At 55.1% G+C, this 20,505-nt stretch overlaps 1 protein-coding gene across 18 annotated transcripts in view; it reads right to left on the reverse strand.

Annotated features, from left to right (window-relative positions):
• Positions 1-20,505, reverse strand: part of MACF1 (microtubule actin crosslinking factor 1) — a 120,691-nt gene that overhangs the window by 46,931 nt on the left and 53,255 nt on the right. For 17 of the 18 annotated variants that reach the window (XM_085305102.1, XM_085305108.1, XM_085305111.1 and 14 more), the window contains 8 exons: positions 20,271-20,427; positions 19,242-19,359; positions 17,190-17,252; positions 16,186-16,427; positions 15,592-15,721; positions 14,578-14,777; positions 13,248-13,743; positions 11,151-12,622 (listed from right to left, as the gene is read on the reverse strand). In XM_085305102.1, coding sequence (XP_085161228.1) covers positions 11,151-12,622; positions 13,248-13,743; positions 14,578-14,777; positions 15,592-15,721; positions 16,186-16,427; positions 17,190-17,252; positions 19,242-19,359; positions 20,271-20,427 — 2,878 coding nt within the window. The remainder of the gene's footprint in view (positions 1-11,150; positions 12,623-13,247; positions 13,744-14,577; positions 14,778-15,591; positions 15,722-16,185; positions 16,428-17,189; positions 17,253-19,241; positions 19,360-20,270; positions 20,428-20,505) is intronic. The other variant, XM_085305097.1, reaches the window with a different exon arrangement.

The following is a 20,505-nucleotide window of genomic DNA, read 5'->3' on the forward strand; positions in this document are numbered from 1 at the left end:
AACGCCCTGGCTCGACGGCGGCCCGCGGCCGCCCCGGCGCCGGCCCCTTTGTCCCGGCGGGGCCCCGGCGACCCCCTCTCCCCTCGCTTCGCTTCCCTCGCAGCGCCGCCGCCCGCTGCCCCTCCGCCGACGGGCGCCCAGACGCGCAGCCCAACTCGTCGGAATACGGCTTTGCGGCGGCACAAATCAATCGATCGATCAATCAATCTACGGCACTGCGTTAGGCGGCACCGCTCCCGGTTTGCGGCCGGCTCCCCCTCCCCGTCGGGGTCACCTGCCCCGAGCCCCGGCGTCGCCCCGCTCGTCCCCCCCCACGCTTAGGAGATGGGGAAAGATGTGAAAACGCCGCCGCCGTGGGGCTGGGAAAGGGAGGCAGGCTGAGCGCGTGAATCACCGCTTCGAAGTGATGCCGAGAGGGAAGTCACAGACTCGGGGAGAGAAAGCAGGAGGGCTCGAAGCAGCCTCGGCGCATCTCTAGGCAACAACCCACCCGAGGCATCGCACACCCGCAAGACACGCTTCCTGCTACTGCACGGCTGAATTATAACAACAGGCTAAAAATACAAGAGAAGGCCTGACAGGTTCCTAATACACAGAAGCGCCCAACACGCGCTCTCCTCCTCTAGCTGTAACGCTGTAAGACGTTAACCCAGGCCAGCTTGGCTGGCCCCTATCTTCGTTGTATTGCAACTTCCCAGTAAAGCTTCTCGCGCTGCCTTGACATGCAATATAGCYGTTTTACAGATGGGAAATCAAAACCAAGGGAGATTAAAGGCCTGTTTTTTCAGAYGCGCTGCACCTCCGCCAGTCCGGGAGCTCAGAGCACGCCAAAGGTGCCCGCTACCTCCAAAACCATCTCGCATTGCCCAAGGTCAAGGAGGAAGCTCACGGCACCGGCGCGAGGCGAACCCACATTGCCCGACCCCGCAGCCTCGAGCCCCCGGCTCTCCGGCACGACCGAGGGCAAACGCGCCCCTTCCTTCGCTGGGAGGGCAAACTGCAGCGAGCAGCGACCGGGAGACCCGACCCCCCAAGTGATCGTTCTCCCTCCTGAAAATGGAAACAAGCATTTTGAAAAAAAAAAAAAAGAAAAAAGAAAAAAAAGGAGCTTTTCAAGATTTGGAAAGAGAAACRTATGTCACATTGCTGAAAGCCACCTGGGAACGACGAGAAAGCTTTGGAAACCCCTTTTCTTATTTCYGCAATTAAATACGACCAAAGAAATTTGGCGGGAAGGGGCGCAGGCATGGAGACTTGGCAACTGTGTATTCACCACATCCAGTCCCACCCCGCGACAGCTAAACGACAGACGATCTGCGTTAACCACCGAGGAGCGCCCTCCGGCCTGCCGCGGCTGCGTGCCCCGCTCCGAAGTCGGAGCGCTGCGGGACGGCCGTACCGCGGGTYGCGGCTGGCTCGGCCGCCGACGTTCCCTCCGACACGTCCCGAGACCCTCCGAGCTCATCTCCGGCGCCGAGCAGAAGCCCAGATTTTTATACGGCGGGGGAACAGGTCTTGGTGTGTGCTGCTAATTCGATGCAGCTGAAACAACACGGGAAGGGCAGGCTGCACAGCTCCAGAGCTCTGAACCGGAGCCGGCCCGGGCCTCTCCCCCCGGTACCACCTTGCCTGCTGCAGCGCTCCCCGGGCAGGACCGTTAAACGCTCGGGGGCCCCTTCCGCGAGGAATTCCAGGAATCCAGGCTGGGGGCGCTGAGGCTTTTTGTTCCACTATAAAGAATGATCTCGATGTGGAACTGCCAGCTTCACAGCCAGAAATTCTTTTCCTATTTCCTCACCAAGTCACGTGCCAAAAGCAAGCCAAGTCTTCCTCTAACGCATCCCCCCGCCATCCCTAAAACCTTTAGGGAGATATTCGGCGAGCGCCAAAGCCAATTAAAAACCTGCCGTGTCTGGCCTGCAGATCTGAGTTCAAGCTCTAGCAGGTTCCCCCCGGCGCAGGCCACCGGGCATCGCGGCAACGGGAACGGCTCGGCCGCGGAAGCCCCCAGCAGAGCGCCGGGAACCGCAGCCCTCGCTTCAGGGTTTTGCTCCAGCTTCGGATTCGCTACRCAGCGCTAGAGAGGGACGGGGCAGGACGGGAAGGTCCCGTTTGAATTTTTGTCCTTTCCGATGGCTCTGAACGGCTCTGGTATGTGGAAACCTGCCAGCGGCAATCTCTGTTACTGAAATAAACGGCTGATAGAGCTTCCAGATCCTCAGCGCAGCGCTCAGGGAAGCGTGCCTGCTCATTTCGCAGCTAGCCGGACCCCGAAGCTCAGCGTTCGAGGAGGGCGGCACGGGCCGAGAGCCCCCCGGGCCCCGTATGTGGCTTCTGCTTAGCCAGCAAATCTCCCTTCACCCGCTCCGCTACACGCTTGCGTCTCAGCCGCGTCCGATCTGGGGTGCCAGCCGGYGGGTGCCGAAGCCGCGCTGCCTCACGCCGGCACCAGGATGCCAACRCTCCCGCTCGCGACCCGGCCGCCAGCACAGGTTTTCGTCTCAGCTCTCGTAACTCCTCACCCTTCCCACCCATCTCCACCTCTCGCTCCTCGCAAGGATATTTCCGCTCACCGGCTCCTGCTTCCTCCCCGCCAAGTTTCTGCTTTCCCACCCGCCCAAGCCCCAGGGCAGCAGCCAGATGTCTGGAAGCTCTCCCGTGCACAGAGAGGACGGACGGACGGACGGACGGACACCACCTCCCCAGGCCTCCGCTCCCTCCACCGCCCAGAGCCAGCCGCCGTCCTGCTCTTGGCCGCGCAGGGCCCTGGAGCACCGTTCCCACCTCCGGACCCGGCTGCCGCTCGGTCGGTCACAGCAAAGCAGCTCGGCTAAAGCCCGCTCAGAAGGTTTTTTCAGGCTCGCTTAGAAACAGCGGAGACAAAACCAAACCAACGCGCCGGGAAACCGGCTCGAGGCAGGCGCCTCCCCAGAGCCGCCGGACGGACGCCGTCCCAGCGCGAGGGCCGCGCGCCCGGCCCGTCTCCCCGCTCCAGCGGTTGTTTACGCGCGAAAGCGCTATTTGGAAACCGCTGTATTTTTAGCTTTCTTCTGAAGTATTTGAGCAGCTGGGAAGGAGGGACCTGCGTTTCGGTGACTATCGAGAGAGTTGGCGGACGGCTCCGAGCCTCTGATCTGTGCAGCGCCGACGAGCCCGGGGGACGACCGAGGACCTTCCTCCTCCTCCTCCTCCTCCTCCTCCTCGGACCGTCACCTCCCTCCTGCCCGTGCCCGGGCAAGCCCAGCTCGGCGTTACGCGCTCACCCACCTCCGCCGGGTCGCGCCGGCGGCCAAGCGCGGCCGCGGGACAGCTCCTGGCTTCAGACCGGGCGCTTCCCCCGGGCGCGACCCCGCACGGGCTCCTGAGCCCGCGGCAGAAGCTGGACCGCTGGGTCCGGACGTCACGCCGCGTCCAAGCAAGGCGGAGGGAATAAAAACTCGAGTCTCCCCCCAAAGCTTGTGTCGGGAATTCAGCAGCGCTGTTCCTACACGGGGATTTTTAGTGGGATTGATCCTAGCGGGCGGAGGCGTTTGGCCCGCGAGTGGCCCAGCTCTCGGCTCAGCTCTGCGGAGCAGCTCTGACGAGGGAGATCCGACAAACACCCCGATTCCGGGACAGAAGCACAAAGCTGACTCCTGCACCTTCAAAATCGCCCTTAGAAACTGCTTTTTGYGGTTTTGAGGGAATTTTTACCGCGGGAGGTGGGGAAGCGGCGTTCTTTAAAGCCTTTGCTGCCCCCACGGCAAGTCCTGAGGGCTTCATCTCCATTTCACGGCTGCYGCTTTCTTTCCAAACTTGCTACTTTTGGCAGACCTTGGAAGCTGCCGTTTCTGCGGCGCTGCGCGGGCAAGCCCGGGGCTCGCGGCGGGCCGCGGACAGCAGCGCCCGGCCCAATCCCACCCAACCGCGCGGGGCCGGTTGCTCTTGYATCCGCTCGCTTCAAACTGATTTCACGTTGGGCCCCATGTGTTCCTGCTTCTCCGCAGAGCCCTGGACTCCAGGTCTCACCTCTGGACCTACACGCTGGCCGGGGCCGGGCACGGGCACGTCTTCCTCCCCTGCCCAGCCACGCTGGACAACGGCTGCCCATCTCCTCCGCCTCTCTGGGAACTCAGCATTCCYGGTCCGATGCAAAGCTGGTATTTTTAGTATCTCCTGGAAACACTGCAAAGTATCAACACCACCAGCTAACGAACCCTCCTCTGCAAGAGGACATTCCTCCGGCCATCTCCCTCCRCGCGGGCCAGTTGACACCTGGCAAAGTAACCAAAGCATGTGCGGGTGGGTGGTTCTGGAACCACGACCCAAGCTGACTCCTGAAAGAAACGTTTCGATACAGCATAAATGTTTTTTGTGTGTGTGTGTGTGTGCATGTCAGAGGAGAATCGTTACAATTTGGCCATTCTCAGCAGCTCTCAATTGAATTTACTCTTGCTCTCAGCTTGCCCTGAGACGCCAGGTTCTGCTCAGGCAAAGGTGCTRCGTGTTTCCTGCCTTCCCACTGACAAGGTCAAAACTCATCAATGGCTCCTCGACGAACCAGTRCACACCAGCGATGCCGCCTTTGGGGAGGACCAAGCCCGGGCACGTGTTTTGCTCTTCTCCTCTTCTGGGGAAACTCGTTTCTACAGAACRAGGAGGCCACGTGCTGCAGGGGCCACTCGCGCTCAAGCGTCTCCTCTGCAAACACGGTTATTTACAACTCTCCCAGATCAGAAGCCCGTAGGGGCCACGCCACTCCAATACCACAAATGAYGCTTTTCAGCTCAGCTTTGGCAACTTGCTGCAACCAGGTCTGGTGTTAGCCCTCTCCACGGTGGCCTGGTAGATCACCCGTTGCCCAGAGTCCAGGTAGAACCACCTCCCTTCCACTCATCAGCATCTTCTCCAACAAGGGAGACGGTGCCTTTAAGACAGCTTAACAGCTGTGAGAGAGGAGGCATTTTTGCTCGTGTTGCTGATGCTCAAAATACTAGCCAGAGATACTTTAAGTAGGTCTGGAAAGCGTTCAACGAGAAGACACCATCGTGCAGCCTGTCCCTGCTCCCAGCCCAGTCCCCCCCAGCTGCTCCGAACTGGACGACTCCAAGGAGCCACACGCATTCCTTCACGGTCATATAAGGGTTAAAAATACCATCAGCTGGGCTGCGAGATCAGGAGAACAAGTGGCAGATTGTCCCCTCCCTGCCCCATCAGGGCCACGGCCGGCGTGGGACGTGGGATGGGGACCCACCTCCCCGGTCGGTGGGTGCTGAATTGCCGCCAAAGCGGCCCGAAAGGCCCGTGCGGAAGGGGAATGCGGGGCTGGGCGCGCGGGCGCTGCCTGCGAGCCTGCTGCCTTGCCGCCTCGAGAAATAGCCCGTTGAGTATGCGGTATAAATATCTCCGCTCATCAGCTCCCGGCTTCATTTGCGCGCTCAAGTTCAGACTTGCAATCCCGACGCGGGCTACGCGGTTTCCTCCACTGCCTGCAGACGGGCTCCGTGGGCGGCACGCGCGGGGACACCCCGCCGCGCTGCGTTCAGGCTACGATTACTTTTATCTGCTGTTTTCGGAYGGGGGAACGGGATAAACCTTAGCTCCTTTGAGCGCCGAAGGGCTCCCAAGTGAGYGGCGGCCTCGGGCAGCAGCACGAGGACATCGGATGGGCGCTAAGACGTTGCAAACCCTACGAAAACCTCCGAGAAACCTCGGCACCGCTCCCGTCGCTCCCGTTGCTGCGGGCGCGCGGCGGGGCCGCTCGCTTCCCGGCAGTGAAGCGGGAGCACCGGGAAGCGGGAGCACCCGGCGTGCGGGGAGGGAGAGCGGCATCTGAACGGGAAGATGACTAACGCTCTTCATGGCTTTACTCACCAACTGCATCACCACCCCTGGGATTTCTCCCTCCTCCCTTTTCCTTTTTCTCTTTTAAAGCAGGCGAAGAGGGTGCCGCCGGCCCCACGACCTGCCCCGCTCTAAAATAAAATGGGAATGCGTCTTAAGTTATTGCTGTCTAGGGATTCCCCCTCCCCCTCTCTCATCCTCCAGGATAAAACCTTTACTGGCACGAAGCAGCACTGCCTGAGCGCAGCGCGTTGAGCAACTCCGGTTTCACGAAACCGCCCCGAGAGCCTCGCGGCAGGAGGAGGAAGGGCAGCACGGAGCGAGGTGGCTTTGCTTGCTCAGCGGTTAACTCTCGCCCCGGCTTTACCGACCTCCCCGTGGCAACCGGAGGGTCCTCCCCTCCAACCCACTCCCGAGGTTGCTGCAAAAAAAAAAAAGCAAACTGGAAAGTCCTTTGTTGCTGCTAAGCATCGCTGCTGCAAATTCATTAATTTGGTGAACAGCGTTTCATTAGCACGTGGATTTTTCTCCCCGTGGTCTCCTCCAGCAGAGGAGACGAACAAACAGAGGTGACACCGCGCTTCGTGCTGCCCGTCCCGGCAAAGCTGCCCGGCGCTCGGCCGACCCCTCCGGCAGCACCCGCTCTGCACCGCGGGCCTCTCGGAGCCAGRGGCTCGGGGTCGAAAACCACCAATTTTCCCCATCCTTTCGGGTTTGGGTAAGGGTGGGGTTTAATTATTACTCGGAGGCAAGATCACGGATAAAACCTGCTGTGGCTGCCAGCTCCGACAGGTCCCGGCTCGCGAGCATTCCTGCGCCGCGCTCAAACGCTGCGCTCATCTGCCCGGGCAGATCGCCCCGGAGGCGGTCGCCTCCGCGGCCCGTCCCCTTCCAACGCGCGCGCAAGCGTCTCGCTCGCTCGGTCAACCAGTTTGCTGCTTCCTCCCGGGTTGCGTCSGGGTGAAGCTGTTCAGGCGCTTGCGGACGTTCCCGGTGGACTCGCGGCGCGGCTTGGAARGGGAAGGCAGCTTGCGCCCTCTCGGCTCCAGCCTCCGTCGCGAGAAGGGAGCCGCGYCGCCTGGCGCGCTGCTTTTGGAAAGGCAAAGCATCTTTTCATTTCCAAGCATCGCCCTACACCACAGGACGCCTGAAAGGCTCCGGTCCCCGGGCACCCGGGAGCGCGGCACGGCTGCCTGATCCTCTCGGCCTTGTGGGTGAAACGTGGGAACTCCAGAAAACATCCGTAACTAACGCTACGACCCAACGAGAGTCTAGCTCACAGTTCAAAATTGTCAGTGCGAAGCACCAGACAAGCCCTCAAACCCAAGCTCAAAATCCATTGCGCCAAAAGACGGTTTGGGAGCGAGCAAACCAGGGCTCACGCGTGGTTAGAGTAGGAGCCAGAGGCCAAGCTGCCCAGGCACTCAGGTCTTCCCCCAAAAAACATGGAATAATTCTACTCCAGAGGCTTCCAGCGGCCCAGACTGACGGATGCTCTTCGGACAGAGGAGCCAAGCCCGTGCCTGGGGCTCCCGGCACCACCACTACAAAGCAGCAGCCGCCACCTCCTCTCCTAGAGCTTGCGAACCAAGATCGGCCTCTCTCGCACCGAACGGCACCGACGGCTCCGTCCAGCGCACGGTTCCCTCTCGCCAGGCTTCAGGGAGCAACGGCTGTAACTGGGGTCTGGCAGGCGCCGGGGTGCTGCTGCGCGAGAGGGGACAACGCGTTCCCACCGCCCGCGGCCCCTGGCGATTACTTGCCGGGGGAATTCTGCTGTTTGCTAAACTGAGCCAACGCCACCGTTACACGCAGAAACATCTCAACTGTGGCTCGTTTGATTTCAGTCGTTAAAATTTAACATTGCAATAAGCTTTGAGAAAACGAAGCTGACAGCAGAAGGGATGGAGGGAAAAACCGCCCAGGCCTGCACGCTGCTAGTGGGGTACAGTGCAGCAAGAATTTGCAAATTTTTACTGCTTTTTTGTACCAAAAAACCCCCCAACCCTATCAAAATCCAGACTCCTCCAAGAAGCACACGGGGTTTATTGCCTTCACAAGCAACGCCAAGGCAGTCCGGTTTTCCCCGGGCAGGCTCCCGCGCTCTGCAGCGCCGTGCCGGGGGCTCCGGCCGGTGCTGCCCCTTCCCGTGGCGCTGAGACGYGCTCTGGGCAGGACGGCCGTGCTCTTCCACCACACTCGGGCACCGGAGGCGATGCCGGAGCCCCGTCGCGCAGCAAACAGCAAGCGCTCCCAGCAAACTTGGCTTTGCCTATACAGATTGACCCACAAAGCAGCGATAGAAATAAAGAACTTGGGCTAAACTCAAGCTGAAGACCAAGAGTTAAAGATTAGCTTCCTTTCCTCTGGCTGGCAGCTTACCGCAAGCTAAAAACGTATTATTTTATTTGTAGCACAGCTGTATCTGAAGCGATACATTAGGATGTCCATATATGCACAGACTCCGAACCGCAGAAATGCCTTTCGGCTGCGCTCGATCTCACCAGAAAGCTCRGGGATAAACCAGACGACCTCTTCCCGCCCGGTGCTTTACCATCCTCCCCACCACGCTCGAACGCGCAGCAAACCGCAACACCTCTGCTGCGAACACGGCTCCCCCGGGCAAGAGCCGGCAGCTGCTTCCCAGCCGCCCTGCTACGTGCAAGCAACCCGACTATGCAGAGCGTTGACACCAGGCTCGTCTCTCCTCGGAGCCAGGACTAGGTCCTCTGCGACCTTAGAAAAGGATTTGGGGAGACAGAAGAGAAATGCATGGGTGTCAGTTCTCCAAAAGTTAAGGGTTTGTTGCAGGCTGTTTCTTCTTGGGGCAAGTTTGTTTGAGGCAGGTTTGCAGGCAGGAGAAAAAAAAATATACGGGCTGCTTTAAGTATAAATTGCTTCAGAAGTCATCTGTTCGTGGTGTCACAATCAGAGCCTTCAATATATCTTCTTTATTAAAATCTGGACACAATGAGCCCACAGAAGTGCCCACCTTTGTCAGGGCTGCATTGGCAACTCGCTTGGAGCCCTGGGGCCATGCCTAATTTGCATCTCATTTACACAGATGTTCATTAAAATTAATGCTTTAAGACATAAAATCTGCCCGCCTTTGAGCCTTCTGGACAGACAGATCAAAACCACTTCTGGAGATCCCCAGCAATCAAATTCCCTGAATGATGAGCTCTGCCTTCCACATGCAGGTCCAAGGAACACATCTGGAGACCTTATTCCCCAAACCGAAGAGCTGCCTCTGGCCCTCATCAGACACATTGCGCACGCTTTTTTTTTTTGCAATTCAAAAAGGAGACAGTTTTGATATTGTCCGCTAGCAGCCGATACTAGACATTGAGGAATAAAAGCCAACATGACCAAAAAAGCCCTCTCCCRAGCAGTGCAACTGCAAGGACGCTGAGGCAGGAGAAAGACCTCCAGCAGCACCATTCCCACCAGCAGCCAGCCCAAACCTCGCCGCTTCGCAGTTCCTAGGACTGGGGAGGAAACGGTGGGAGCAAGACCCGGCCGCAGGGCTCTAGGAGCCGCCACGCGCAGCCGCGTTTCGGCTCGGGAACCGACGCACCGAGGATGGCCACTCGGCACCGGAGCATGAACTATTTAGCGAGAAGTGTTTGCTAAGCATTTTTTTTYCCTTACTCCGCTGCATTCCCTGCTTCCCCCGAACCCCAGCCTGCCTGCGCCGCTGCTCTCCCGCCTGTACGCTCACCGCGGCGTAGAGGCGGTCTCCGCTCGCAGGCTGCGACGCCCTTCCAYGCGCTGATCGATAGCTGGGACAGCRGTTTCCCTTGGAGAGAACCGTAAGATTAGGCTTGACAAATATCTGTTGTGCAACGTTTGAGTCGTACAAAAATATTTGCTCTCCGGATGAGCTGCTYGCRGGAGGAATGTCATCACGTACCAGTSGTTACTCCAGCCCCCCCCTTGGAGCTTCTGCCCCGTCTTATTTGCAGCCGTTGCAGAGCAAAGCCCTAAAATCGCTACCGCAACTTTCATTTTTCCACTAAGCTTTCTGCAGACAAAGACCTCAACTGCACCGGGTGGCCTCGAAGGCTAATGAGTGACTCCTGATAAGGACACTTCCACCCTGTCACCCTGCCACCGGCTCGTACGGCCGCGGCCGCTGTTGTCTTAAAGGGTCATCTTTGAGGTCACTGGGATTTAGACCGCTCGCAACTGCAACGATCAAGCAAACTGCAACGAGATTGCGTTTCATCACCACTTCTAATGGAGCTGCTCAGCCAGGAGCAGCCCCGCTCTCCGCAGGGAAGCTTCACTGGTTACAAACACCAGAACCTCCCTTCTGGGTGCATTTGTTCCGAGCAAGTGTGTGTGCGTGTGGTCTTTTCGTCTTCTGTTTTTCCCCGGATGACGAAGCTAAATCCCTCCCAAACGACGCAAGTTCAAAGCAAGAGGCTGCCTAACCCAGAGGCACCGGCAGTATGAGGAGTTTGAATCTGCCCCAGGAGTGAGATATGCCCAAACTCCTCCTTGGACAGGCAACCCCGAAACAGAAATACCTTGTCCTGGTTAAGGCTTCACAGAGCTATTAAATGATGGAACGGGATCAATTAGCCATGTGATGGAAAGTAAATGGCTGCAAAAACACCTCCCCCCCAACACCCATTACCACCAGGATACGAGCGGTAAGACGTAAATCAGGCCAATCATCGGCTACCGAGCAAATCAGTAATAGAAGTTTCACAGCAAGAGAATTTCTAAGCAGTGTTAGTGCAATTAATGTAGTGTAACAGCGTGACCCAACACTGCAATACCACATAGAAATCAAGCACATTGCAACCCTTTTCTCACTAAATGTTTCATGCCGGCCTGATGAAGGACCCAGAGGTGGAAGTATGTGTCCCAAGTGAAGTGAAAAACAAGCAAAAATGCCAGAACAGGTAGAAAGACCTATAGGACGATCTGAGGTGGACGAGGCTCTCAGACCATGCCAAYGTACAGTTCAAACAGACTTGGAAACATTCCTCCCTTTCCAAAAATATCTARATACCAACCACCGCTAAAAGCCATGAGGTATTGGCAATCTATCATTAAACATTGCAAGGAGAACAGAGAAAAAGTTTTTTTTTTCCAATTGCTAAAACTTTTTGTCACAGACTATCCATTCCAGCAGTTGATTTTATGTTCTCCAGAGCAGAGGATATTTTACTGCACCAAGCATGCTGACATTTCAGTAACAAACAATGAAGTCGCAATAGCTTGAAGAACAGAAGTCTTAAATGAAGGGCCATGACACTCGACAGACCTTTAAACACCAAATACCACTTAAGAAATGTCATAGCATAAAGACTTACCTTGAAGTCTGCCAACTGCTGCTTGATGATTTCCACCTCTGTGCCCACCACCCACTGCAACGCCTCGTTCTCCTCTGCTGCTGTTGTCATGTGGGTCAGCTCCTTCAGCCTGTTGTAAAAGTCCTCGACACGAGACAGTGTCGTTTCTACCTGCTCTTGATGGTTCTTGCCTCTCTCGGTCAGCTTGCTGCACTGTTTATTTAGTGTCTCCAGTTCACGTTTCAGTCCTAATAAATCAGGGCTCCCTTCATCCTCTAGCATTTTCTTACATTCATTTTCAGAAGCTTCAATGTCAGACTTCAACTGTTGGAGTTTGCCCAGGAACATACGAACATCCTCTGCTTGAGACTGAAGGCTGTCAGAGTCTCTCCCAATGGGGCCCATGCTGTCTAGCTCATCATCAAGATCCGCCAGTTGAGAGAACATCTCCCTGACCCGATTATTGAACTGGCCGATCCCTTCAAGCTTGTTTTCCATGAGCATACAGCAGTCATTTACTTTCTGCTTCRCAGCTTTAAAGTCTTGCTGAGCCACCTCAGCTTGGCATAAAAGCTGGGAGCAGTCAGACCCATCTGGGGCGTCTTCTACTAGRCCTTGAGTGAAGTTTTTCAGATAATCCACTTGTGGCTCAAGGGCCTGCAGCACCTCCTGCTGTGCTCTGAGCTTCTCCAAGTTCTTGTTGCTGCAGGCCTGTGGCCCTAGTGCATCGTAGATCTCCAGCTGGTGCTTAGCCCCTTCTAGCTTCTTCTCAATGTTCTTAAAGCTCTCTTGAAACTCTTTGAGCCTCTGTGACATTTCTTCAATGGAGCCTGTCTTGGCTTGCAGCTCTTCTGTGATGGCGTCCATCTTCTGATTGATCCTAGCCTTCTCATCCCGAACATCATCCTCATCAGTTTGAGAAGCGTTTATCAGGATGTCAGCAGCGCTGTTGAGCATCTCAAGCAAGGAACGGCGCTTCTCCACATCACTCAGCAAAGCCTTTGATCTCAGAAGAGTTGCCTCCAGCTGCACAGGGTCCAGAGTGACTTCCAGCTCTGACATCTTTGCCTTACAGTCCTCCACCCAAGGGAGAAGGTCTTCCGTGTGCCGTTGATACTTCTGAGCCTTCTGCAAACAGTCCTTGAGCTTGGAGTGTCTATCAGCAACCTGTTTGCTGAGCTCTTCCCAGTGTGTTTTGAGGCTGACCAACTGGTTTTGCAGAGCAGTCTTTTCCTCCCCAGGCTGGACAGAAAGCAGCAAAGATTCTCCCTCAGCTACAATCATCTCATAGGAGCCACTGTGTTGGTTGAGGCTCTTCTGGAACTCTTCTTGTTCCTGAATTTGGCTCTGCAGCCTCTCTAGTTTAGCAGAAATAGGTTGGCTCTGAGCTTGCTGGCACAGCTTGTCATCTAGCCAGGTCCTGAGTTCATCAAACATATGCTGGAACTGCTGGGAACTTGCAAGCGCAGTCTGCAGTCGGTTCATCCGGTCGGCTGAAATGGAAATAAGATTAGAACGCAACAATTAAGCTGGAATCAAATAAACAAAGTGCAATCATCTTATATCATCTCAGATGCACTAACTGTGTTCTGATTAACAGGAAGGAGCTCTTTCCATTGCATCACTAGCCTTTTTGTTCATTGGTACATGAATTTCTTAAGAATTAGTAGGTAATGATAATGCAGTAGAGTCAGTTCTCCTGACTGATATCTAAATGCAACCTCTTKGGAACCAAAAGGGGCATCCCAGGACTAGAGGGTGACCACTGTGCCCTCTACTACCCACTCTGAAGTTGAGGGACCAGGTTTTTTTCCAAGCACAATGCACGCCACGCTTCAGCAAGCCTGCCCAGCTTGCCRAGGAGCTATATGCTGTGCTTTCAATACCAGGACTAGACACCTCTGTGTCCAGGCCTCTCACTCGAGGATGTTTGGAGTGAGAACTCTCCTGTGCTTAGTACCATGTGAAACATCCATGCAGCACTTTAGTAAAAATGCTAAGTCTCTTTTCCTCTACTATTCTTGGAAACCTAATGATGGGAATGCCCTGTGGTCAAAAATAGGGAGAGGAGCTGGACCCCCCCAGCATCTTATCACTAACTTCTCCAAGCTGTCTCACCTGCCAGGTCTTCCAGCCCTTTGAGAGGAAGCGCCACTGTCTCCAAACGTTTCCTTAACTCATCTTTGAGATACTGCTCCCCAATCAGAACAGATAGGTCATCACAGAGGGTATGAGCCTCTGTGATCTCCTCTTCCAGCTGCTCTAGGTCAGAGCGGATCTCACTGGTTTCCTCCAGCTGCTGTTTCACGGCATCAGGCTGTGTGCTGACGGCAGACTGGCTGCTCAGGCGCTGCCCAACCGCCTTCACCTTCTCGGACAGGCCCTGGAGCAGTTCCTGGTACTGGGTGCTCTTCACTATGGCTTGGTCAATTTGGCTGGAGCGGGAGTTGAGGCGTTCTGTTAGCTCTGACCATTTATGATTAACTCCTTGGAGCTCTTCCCGCACCTGGCTAGTTGATGGAGAAACATCTCCAGGGCCAGTTAAGATGCTCTGAGCTGCCTGGTTGAGCTGCTCATGCTGTTGTCTGCGAGCTTCGAATTCCTTCAGCATAAACTGGAACAGAAATAACATAAAAATGTTTGCATAAAACTGACAGCTCCGAGTACACACAGTCAAAACAAACCAGACCTCCAGGGGCTTTCTCCAGCCCACAGAATCACTAGGAACAAACCAAGACACGCCTGGGCAGGACAGCGAGTGGGCAGGGAAGATCGCAGTTTACTGTGACCTTGCAACTTAAAAACCTGGGAGGGGTCCGCGATTCTGGCGATAAAGTACTCTGCTCTCTCTCTTTTATGTCCTCCTGCTGCGTAATGTAACATCCACCAGCTAGATGAGAAGAAAATCTAATTATGTTAACCAGGGCGTTTTATTTTATGATGTGGCCAGTTACCGGCATGTTTGGGTTTGGGAGCACGAGGTGCAGACAGGGCAGGCTGCCGGGCGGCGCCCCAGGCCGAGGGGCAGCGTTAACGAGTCCTGCAGAGCATCAGCGCAGGTCTTTTCAACGCAATTTCCCTCTCCAGGAGGGGCCAGGTGAGTCAGTGCCGAGTCAATCCAGTGCAGGGAACGGAGCTCGAGCACTGCGCCCGTTTCAACTTATCCACTGCAGTTTGCACTCAGCAGGGTTTGGAGGACTTGGGAGAGAAGACCTTAGGTCTGYAACCGCGTAGGCTGCTCTCCCACCACTCACTGTGTGCAGAGTGCTTTTAATGGCAAGATAAATAATCTAGTAGCTAGTAGAGGTTTGTGTTTTCCTCCTCAYGCAGAAACATTCGCAGCTTAAGCCTCAAAGCCTGCAATTTTCCACTTCAGATACCAGAAGAGACTTTCTCCTTCCTCGTCCCTAAACCGCCGAGAGAGASGTGCGCCCGGCTCCCGGCTCACCTGGACCTGCTGCTTCTGCGCGTTCAGCATGTTCGGGTCGATGGAGAGGGGTCCCAGCACGCTCATCATGAGCTCCTTCTCCAGGAGCCAGGGCCGCAGCTGCGCTTCGGCAGCCTGGAAGCTGGCCAGCTGGTTCGCCGATTCCTCCAGCTTCTGCTGCCGCTCGGCTGTCGCCTGGTTGGCTCTTTCCCACCTGCAATCTGAGGGAAACGGCTGCGTTGGCAGCGGCCGTGCCACCCGCCAGCCTGCCCTGCCACCGAGCAGGATTTTCACCCTCCCCGTGATTCATCCGTCGGCGGAAACCGCCACAGCTTTTCAAGAAAACCAGCGCGGATCTGTTCGCTCTCCATCTAATAAGCCACTATCCATTTCTAATGGTGGTGTGCTCTTGGGGCTCATAGAAAAACCGTGCAATCGCGATTTTGGCGTTCTGGTCACTACTGCCATGAGCTGGTCTGACCTTGGGTAAGCTACTTCACGTGAGTCTCCGGCTTGGACGCTAGCTCCGTTAAATGGGGACGCTCTCGTACGTATCACACCTCAAACACCAAATTCAGGTTATGTGGGCAGAGAACTCCACAAACATGTTCCTCCTATTTCAAATAAGAAAATCTCTGGACTTTTTAAATATACAGCCTTGTTTAGTCAACAYGTAATTACCTTGGATATCCTTACTAATGACTAGAATTTTGTATCAAGCAGTGAAGCTTTTACTCAAATGAGTTTTAATCAACTCATGTTGCTAATACCTTTCTTTCTTTCTTTTTAAAGAAGTAATTTAAGGAGGCAAGTCTTTAAAATATACATCCATCATAGAGATTTCATTAATCGTGACAGTGCTCGTCTCAGGAACACCCTGTACACCAGACAGCTTGGAGATAAGTTCGCTATTTACTGAATTCTAATTAGAAGTGACTCTGCTCTGCTATGACTTTGGAGCTGTCCTGCAATCCCGGATCACTCCTAATGCGACGTTGAAGGACAGAAACCTCACCAAATCCTTCAGGCACTTACTCAGGTCTTCCTGCATCTTCTTCCAATTTGCTGCTTCTGGAGAATCTGGGTATTTATCCAGCAAATTGGAAAGTGCTTCCTTTACTTTCTGGATCTTCCCTGAATTCTGTTCCAATTCAGCTAGGAATGCCTGGAAAATAAATCATTTGCATTTCTTAAGATATAGGGAAAAGAATAAAATCACTGAGTAGGAACAAAGGCAGCAGCCACAAACTGGAGTTGAACAWTTTTTTTCTTTGCATTTTAAGAGAATCATTTCATTTTATTAGCAGTATCATCAGCTGACTTGGCTCCAAGAGCAGAAGAAAGGAGAGAGAATTGCTTTCCAAGAGAAGTTGCAGTGACCCAACAAAAACGGCTATAGATAAGCTTCCCTTTCTCTGAGCCAAATGCCTGTAAGCAATAGTCTGAAACCTGGAGAGGGTGAAGCTCCCGTGAGGCTTCCTGCTCAGGGGACCCGCCTGCATTCCSCTCTTGTGAAAGCCAAGGACAGATTTTTGTTATTTGTCCTTTTAACCTTGATGTAGTAAAGCACATCCCCAAGAAACTTTGGGTCACAACGCTCAGGTCTCACTTTTGCTCCGGAGAAGTTACCTTGTTGTGCTCAGCCTGGGCTCTCATYGTCTCCGTCTTGGTAGGCGAGGAGGAGGCCTCCAGCTCGGACAAGGTTCGCTCCTTCGATTCCAGCCACTTCAGCATTGAACTTGCCTCCTCCTGCACTTCTTGCATCTTCTCCAGCATAGCTGAGAGGTGCTGCTGGCGTTCCCGCAGCGCCACACCAAGGCCCTCGTACTGCTGGTTCACATCCGACACATCACACTGGATCTCCGTCAGATCTAATTGCAAAAACAACAGCCTGAGATGAGGAACGGTGCTTGCCTCGCCACTCGTAACCCGGACGAGCGGGTACTAACGTAGCCCTGGGTAGCCGCCGGCTGCCAAGCCCGACGGCCGCGCTCCCGTACTCCCGTCTGCCCGAGACCAGCAATGTCACCACCCGCCGCGCCACTGCGGCTCTTCCGCTTCCATCACATATAGGCATTGACAGTTTGCAAACGAAGCAAATGCCTTCACGTTCATGAGACTGATGCAAGCTGAACCTCGCTTTTCCTGTGTCAGTGCTAATACAGTATTAAGTAATTTGTCACCAAAATATAAAGCCATTTTTACGCATCTATTATTTTGTTGAACCGGTGAACTAACAGCAGATAACAGGCAATGATTAAAACTGCATTTCAGATTGAAGGGCTGGATGGTGTTATAATCCCTTAGAACCAATAAATGTAATTGCAGGCCTTAAAACAATCTCCCATTTATCAGCTCTTAACACCATCTGACAGGGTGCCAAGGTGTTGTCACTCCCCAAAGCTGCCTTCTGTCCTGCCCATCTCTGTCCTTCAGCCTGACCTACATCCTCGGTCACAGCCACCTCCCCGCCCCACACCGCTGAGAGTTCGGAAGCCCATTTGCAGGCTCTTTTCCCCTGCTGTGAGATGCCGGCGTCACATTGCGGTTTCCCTCCCGTGGATTTCAATGCACGCTGCTGCCACCGGGCACGGACAACGCAGACAGGGATGCAGCGGGGACGGCGGTCTCACCTTTGCAAGTGTGGTATCCGTTCACACTGCCTACCGACCCTCCCAGCGCGGGCAGCACAGAACCTGAGCAGAGGGGACGGGGACGGACAGAAGGACAAGACAGACGTGTTAGGAGTGCAGGCAGCAAGCAGTGAACATTGGCACTCGGCTCCCAAGCAAGCGCCGGCCGTTGTGCGAGGCCAACGCGACCCCGAGCGTGAGTCCGTCACACGGCAGGAGACAACACAGCCCTCCACGACATGGACCACACGGCATCAAGCGAACGCTCGCCGTTTCCAGGAGCCCCTTGCTCTGCTCCTGACGAAACCCGGGGTCTCGCCCACGGTAAGAGCTCAGCGCTATGTGATCAGCGTTAGCCAGTCGTTTTGGTTTTGAGCCCCCCCTTTTTCCTTCTCGCACAGCCAACACCCTTGCTCCCCTAGAGGTGCCCCTGTCCTGCTGTACAAGGAGAAGCCAGAAGTGGACAAGCTGGATGCTCCTTGCAAGCAGGCGCCTCTTCTGAGGGAGGCCAGGCTGGAGCCGGCTCTGCACGGACTGCCAGGCTGGTGGCCACATCTCCCCTCCTCAGGAGCACCACGGAAAAGCCACTATCCTAGGAGTGACTTTGTGAATTATAATATCAMGGGAGATTGCTGAAGCCTAATCATACCCTCACTGAAGAGATTAATTCTCCMAAAGGGATTAACTCTCCTGTATTCGCCTTTTCTTAGGGGATGAAGCTATTTAATCAAGCCTTGGTGCACGGACACGTTCTTGTTGCAAAGAGGGTCTGAGGATGATGCATCAGAGCACCGTCTTTAGGATCCACTCCAGATGCCTCAGTTACATCCACAGTCAAAACAGGATTCTTCAAAAACATTATTGAGCAAGTTTCTCACTTTGAAACCATGCAGAAACAATTACCACTCGTTTTGAAGCTCTCAGACTCCGAAAGGATCGCAGCTTCCAAATGTCACCCCAAGTTTGTAAGGGGAAGGTTTGCCCTGCACGAGGAGGAACGTGGCAACACTCTGTGCTGGTAACATCACCCAACACGTTTTAAGGGCAGGTAAACTCCAAATTAAAAATCTCATGAGAGTTTTGGGCTGGTAGCAGGCAAATATTAGTAAAGAATTTAGCAAAGATATTGGCTTAACCACCCTAAATCTTGGAATCTTTAATGAGCACAGAATGACAAGACAGATATTCAGTGTCGCCTCCGAAAGAGGAGCTGGGGCTCTGCTCGCTCCTGCTGCGTGCCAGCTACCGAATCCTCCGCACCGTGGGCTGCGCGCTCTCTCCCCGTGCTCCCATTGAGCTGCTGATCAAGTTAACCCCGACAAACACATCCAGACTGTAAATTCTCATTTAGTGCAGCTTTTGCCCTAAATGCCCATCAAYGATGAGAATCCAGGGACTTGTTCTCATGAGCTGGACAATATCTTTCAGGTGATTTTCAAACAAACCAGACATAATCTTCACTGCTTCACAGACTTGGAACCAAGAAAGAAACTAGTAAATCAAGCCTGAATATCACAGTCTTACATTTCATCCAGATATAAAACCCAAACACCAGAGTTTGATTAAAACACCTCAGGCCTCCGGAGGGTGAAGCTCATYGCCAGCAGAAAACAGGGGAGTGCCACGTCCAAGCTGCTTCCACCACCTCCCTGCAGCGCCGAGAGCTCGGACRGACGAGCTGCTGCAGCGTGAGGCTCCGGTCCTGTGGCCGAGCAGCCTTAAATGCTCGTGCACTTGGCCCGTGGTGCCCACAAGGTAGTTCGCTGCTCAGGGCACTACAGAAAGTCGAGGACATCGCGTTACCTGGCACTGGTGGGCTCAGAGCACTCGGCTGAAGCCGTAACGCAACAAGCTGCAGCAGCTCCACCACCGCTCTGAGCCTCATGGGACTCAGGCCGCTCTCGGCCCCTTGAGGTTTGTTAAAAAGGGAAAATAACCTCGTTTTTTGCTTGATGTGAGCACATTCATAGAGCAGTGAAAGCAAACAGACCACAGAGGAAGGGGGCTCCGTGCCAGCAGCGGCGTCTCCAGGAGAGCAGGGCTGCCACTCACCTGTCTTGGCCTGGCTCTCGGGGGCCGTAATCTCCACTATCAGGCTCTCCAGGGCAGCCCCTTTGCGACTGATCTCCTCCACCTGGGCCCCCTTCCCCGTCCATTCCTCCAGCAGGACCTATTAAAAAAATAAAATACGGGCGGGGGGGTTGGGACCAGAGCCTGCGCTCCCCCCTGCAGCCCCATCGCCTCCCACCGCCGCGGCACCGGGACGCAGCCCGCAGCCACCGCTAAGGGCACGCTCACGCGGCGCGAGCCGATTGCATTGAGAAAGTGGGTGTCTTCACGTTTATTTTTGTCCGAGGGAATCAAACAGCAAAACGCTGTTCCCTAACCAGCAGGTCTGGCACAGGAAACACTGTTTTCCCTCCTACTGTTTCTGGGACCTCCCTCCCACTCCAGATGCATCCCGACCTCACATGAGTTCAGTCCCCACAGCTTTCCGTATCGTCCCCGTGTTAATCAGACGCTGGCTGTGTTTCTGTCTCGGATACAGCAGCCTGCAGGTGACTCAACAGGATGCCGCGCTCCCTCTGAGTCAAACCCCTGACATGCCCTGATTTAAAGCACCGCTGGTGCCGGAGAGGAACGGGGGCTCAGATGACAGGAGGCAGCCTTTGATGTCTACCGAGGAGAAGTGCAGAGCAAAAATGAGTGTGTGCTGGACTCCCACTCCCAAATTCCTCCCCAGGCAGGCAGGGAGGGGGGAAGGAAAATTGGATTGCTGGGAAAAAAAAAAAAAAATGAAGAGCCTCCATATGTTCCAAATTAGCTGCTGCGAGTCAGGAGCGAACGGGGAAACCTCCCGGCCGGKGCCCTCTCCCCACGGGCCCGCGCCGCGCTCCCGCGCGCTCTCCTCTCTGCGCTGAACGCAAGGGGCTGTGCGCGCGCACGGGGCAGCCCGGGAGCGGCCGGATTACGGGGGTCTAAAGCCCCTCGCAGGACCCGGTCCCGGGAGACACTGCCCCGCTCCGGCGTCTCCCCGCCGCTTGCCGACCGCCCGGCGCATCTCTGCAGCCCTCGGCCCACCTGGAGCTGCCGCATGCGCTTCTGCAGCTCCTGGGTGCCCAGCGCGGTCTCTGCGGACGGCACGTTCCCTTCGCTCTCCTTCAGCCACTTCCTCACGGCTCCGACCAACTTTCGGAAATCGTCCAGTTGCTCCTGGCAGGCTGACGCATCCTTTTCTCTAACAGTGAAAAGGTTTCGCAGAGTTAGAGCTCGTGCTTCGCGTTGCAATTACCACGGCTTGAATGCGGCACAGTCG

Source organism: Rhea americana, unplaced genomic scaffold (assembly GCF_003343005.1).
Source record: "Rhea americana isolate MKP2758 unplaced genomic scaffold, rheAme1 scaffold_215, whole genome shotgun sequence".
Taxonomy (NCBI): domain Eukaryota; kingdom Metazoa; phylum Chordata; class Aves; order Rheiformes; family Rheidae; genus Rhea; species Rhea americana.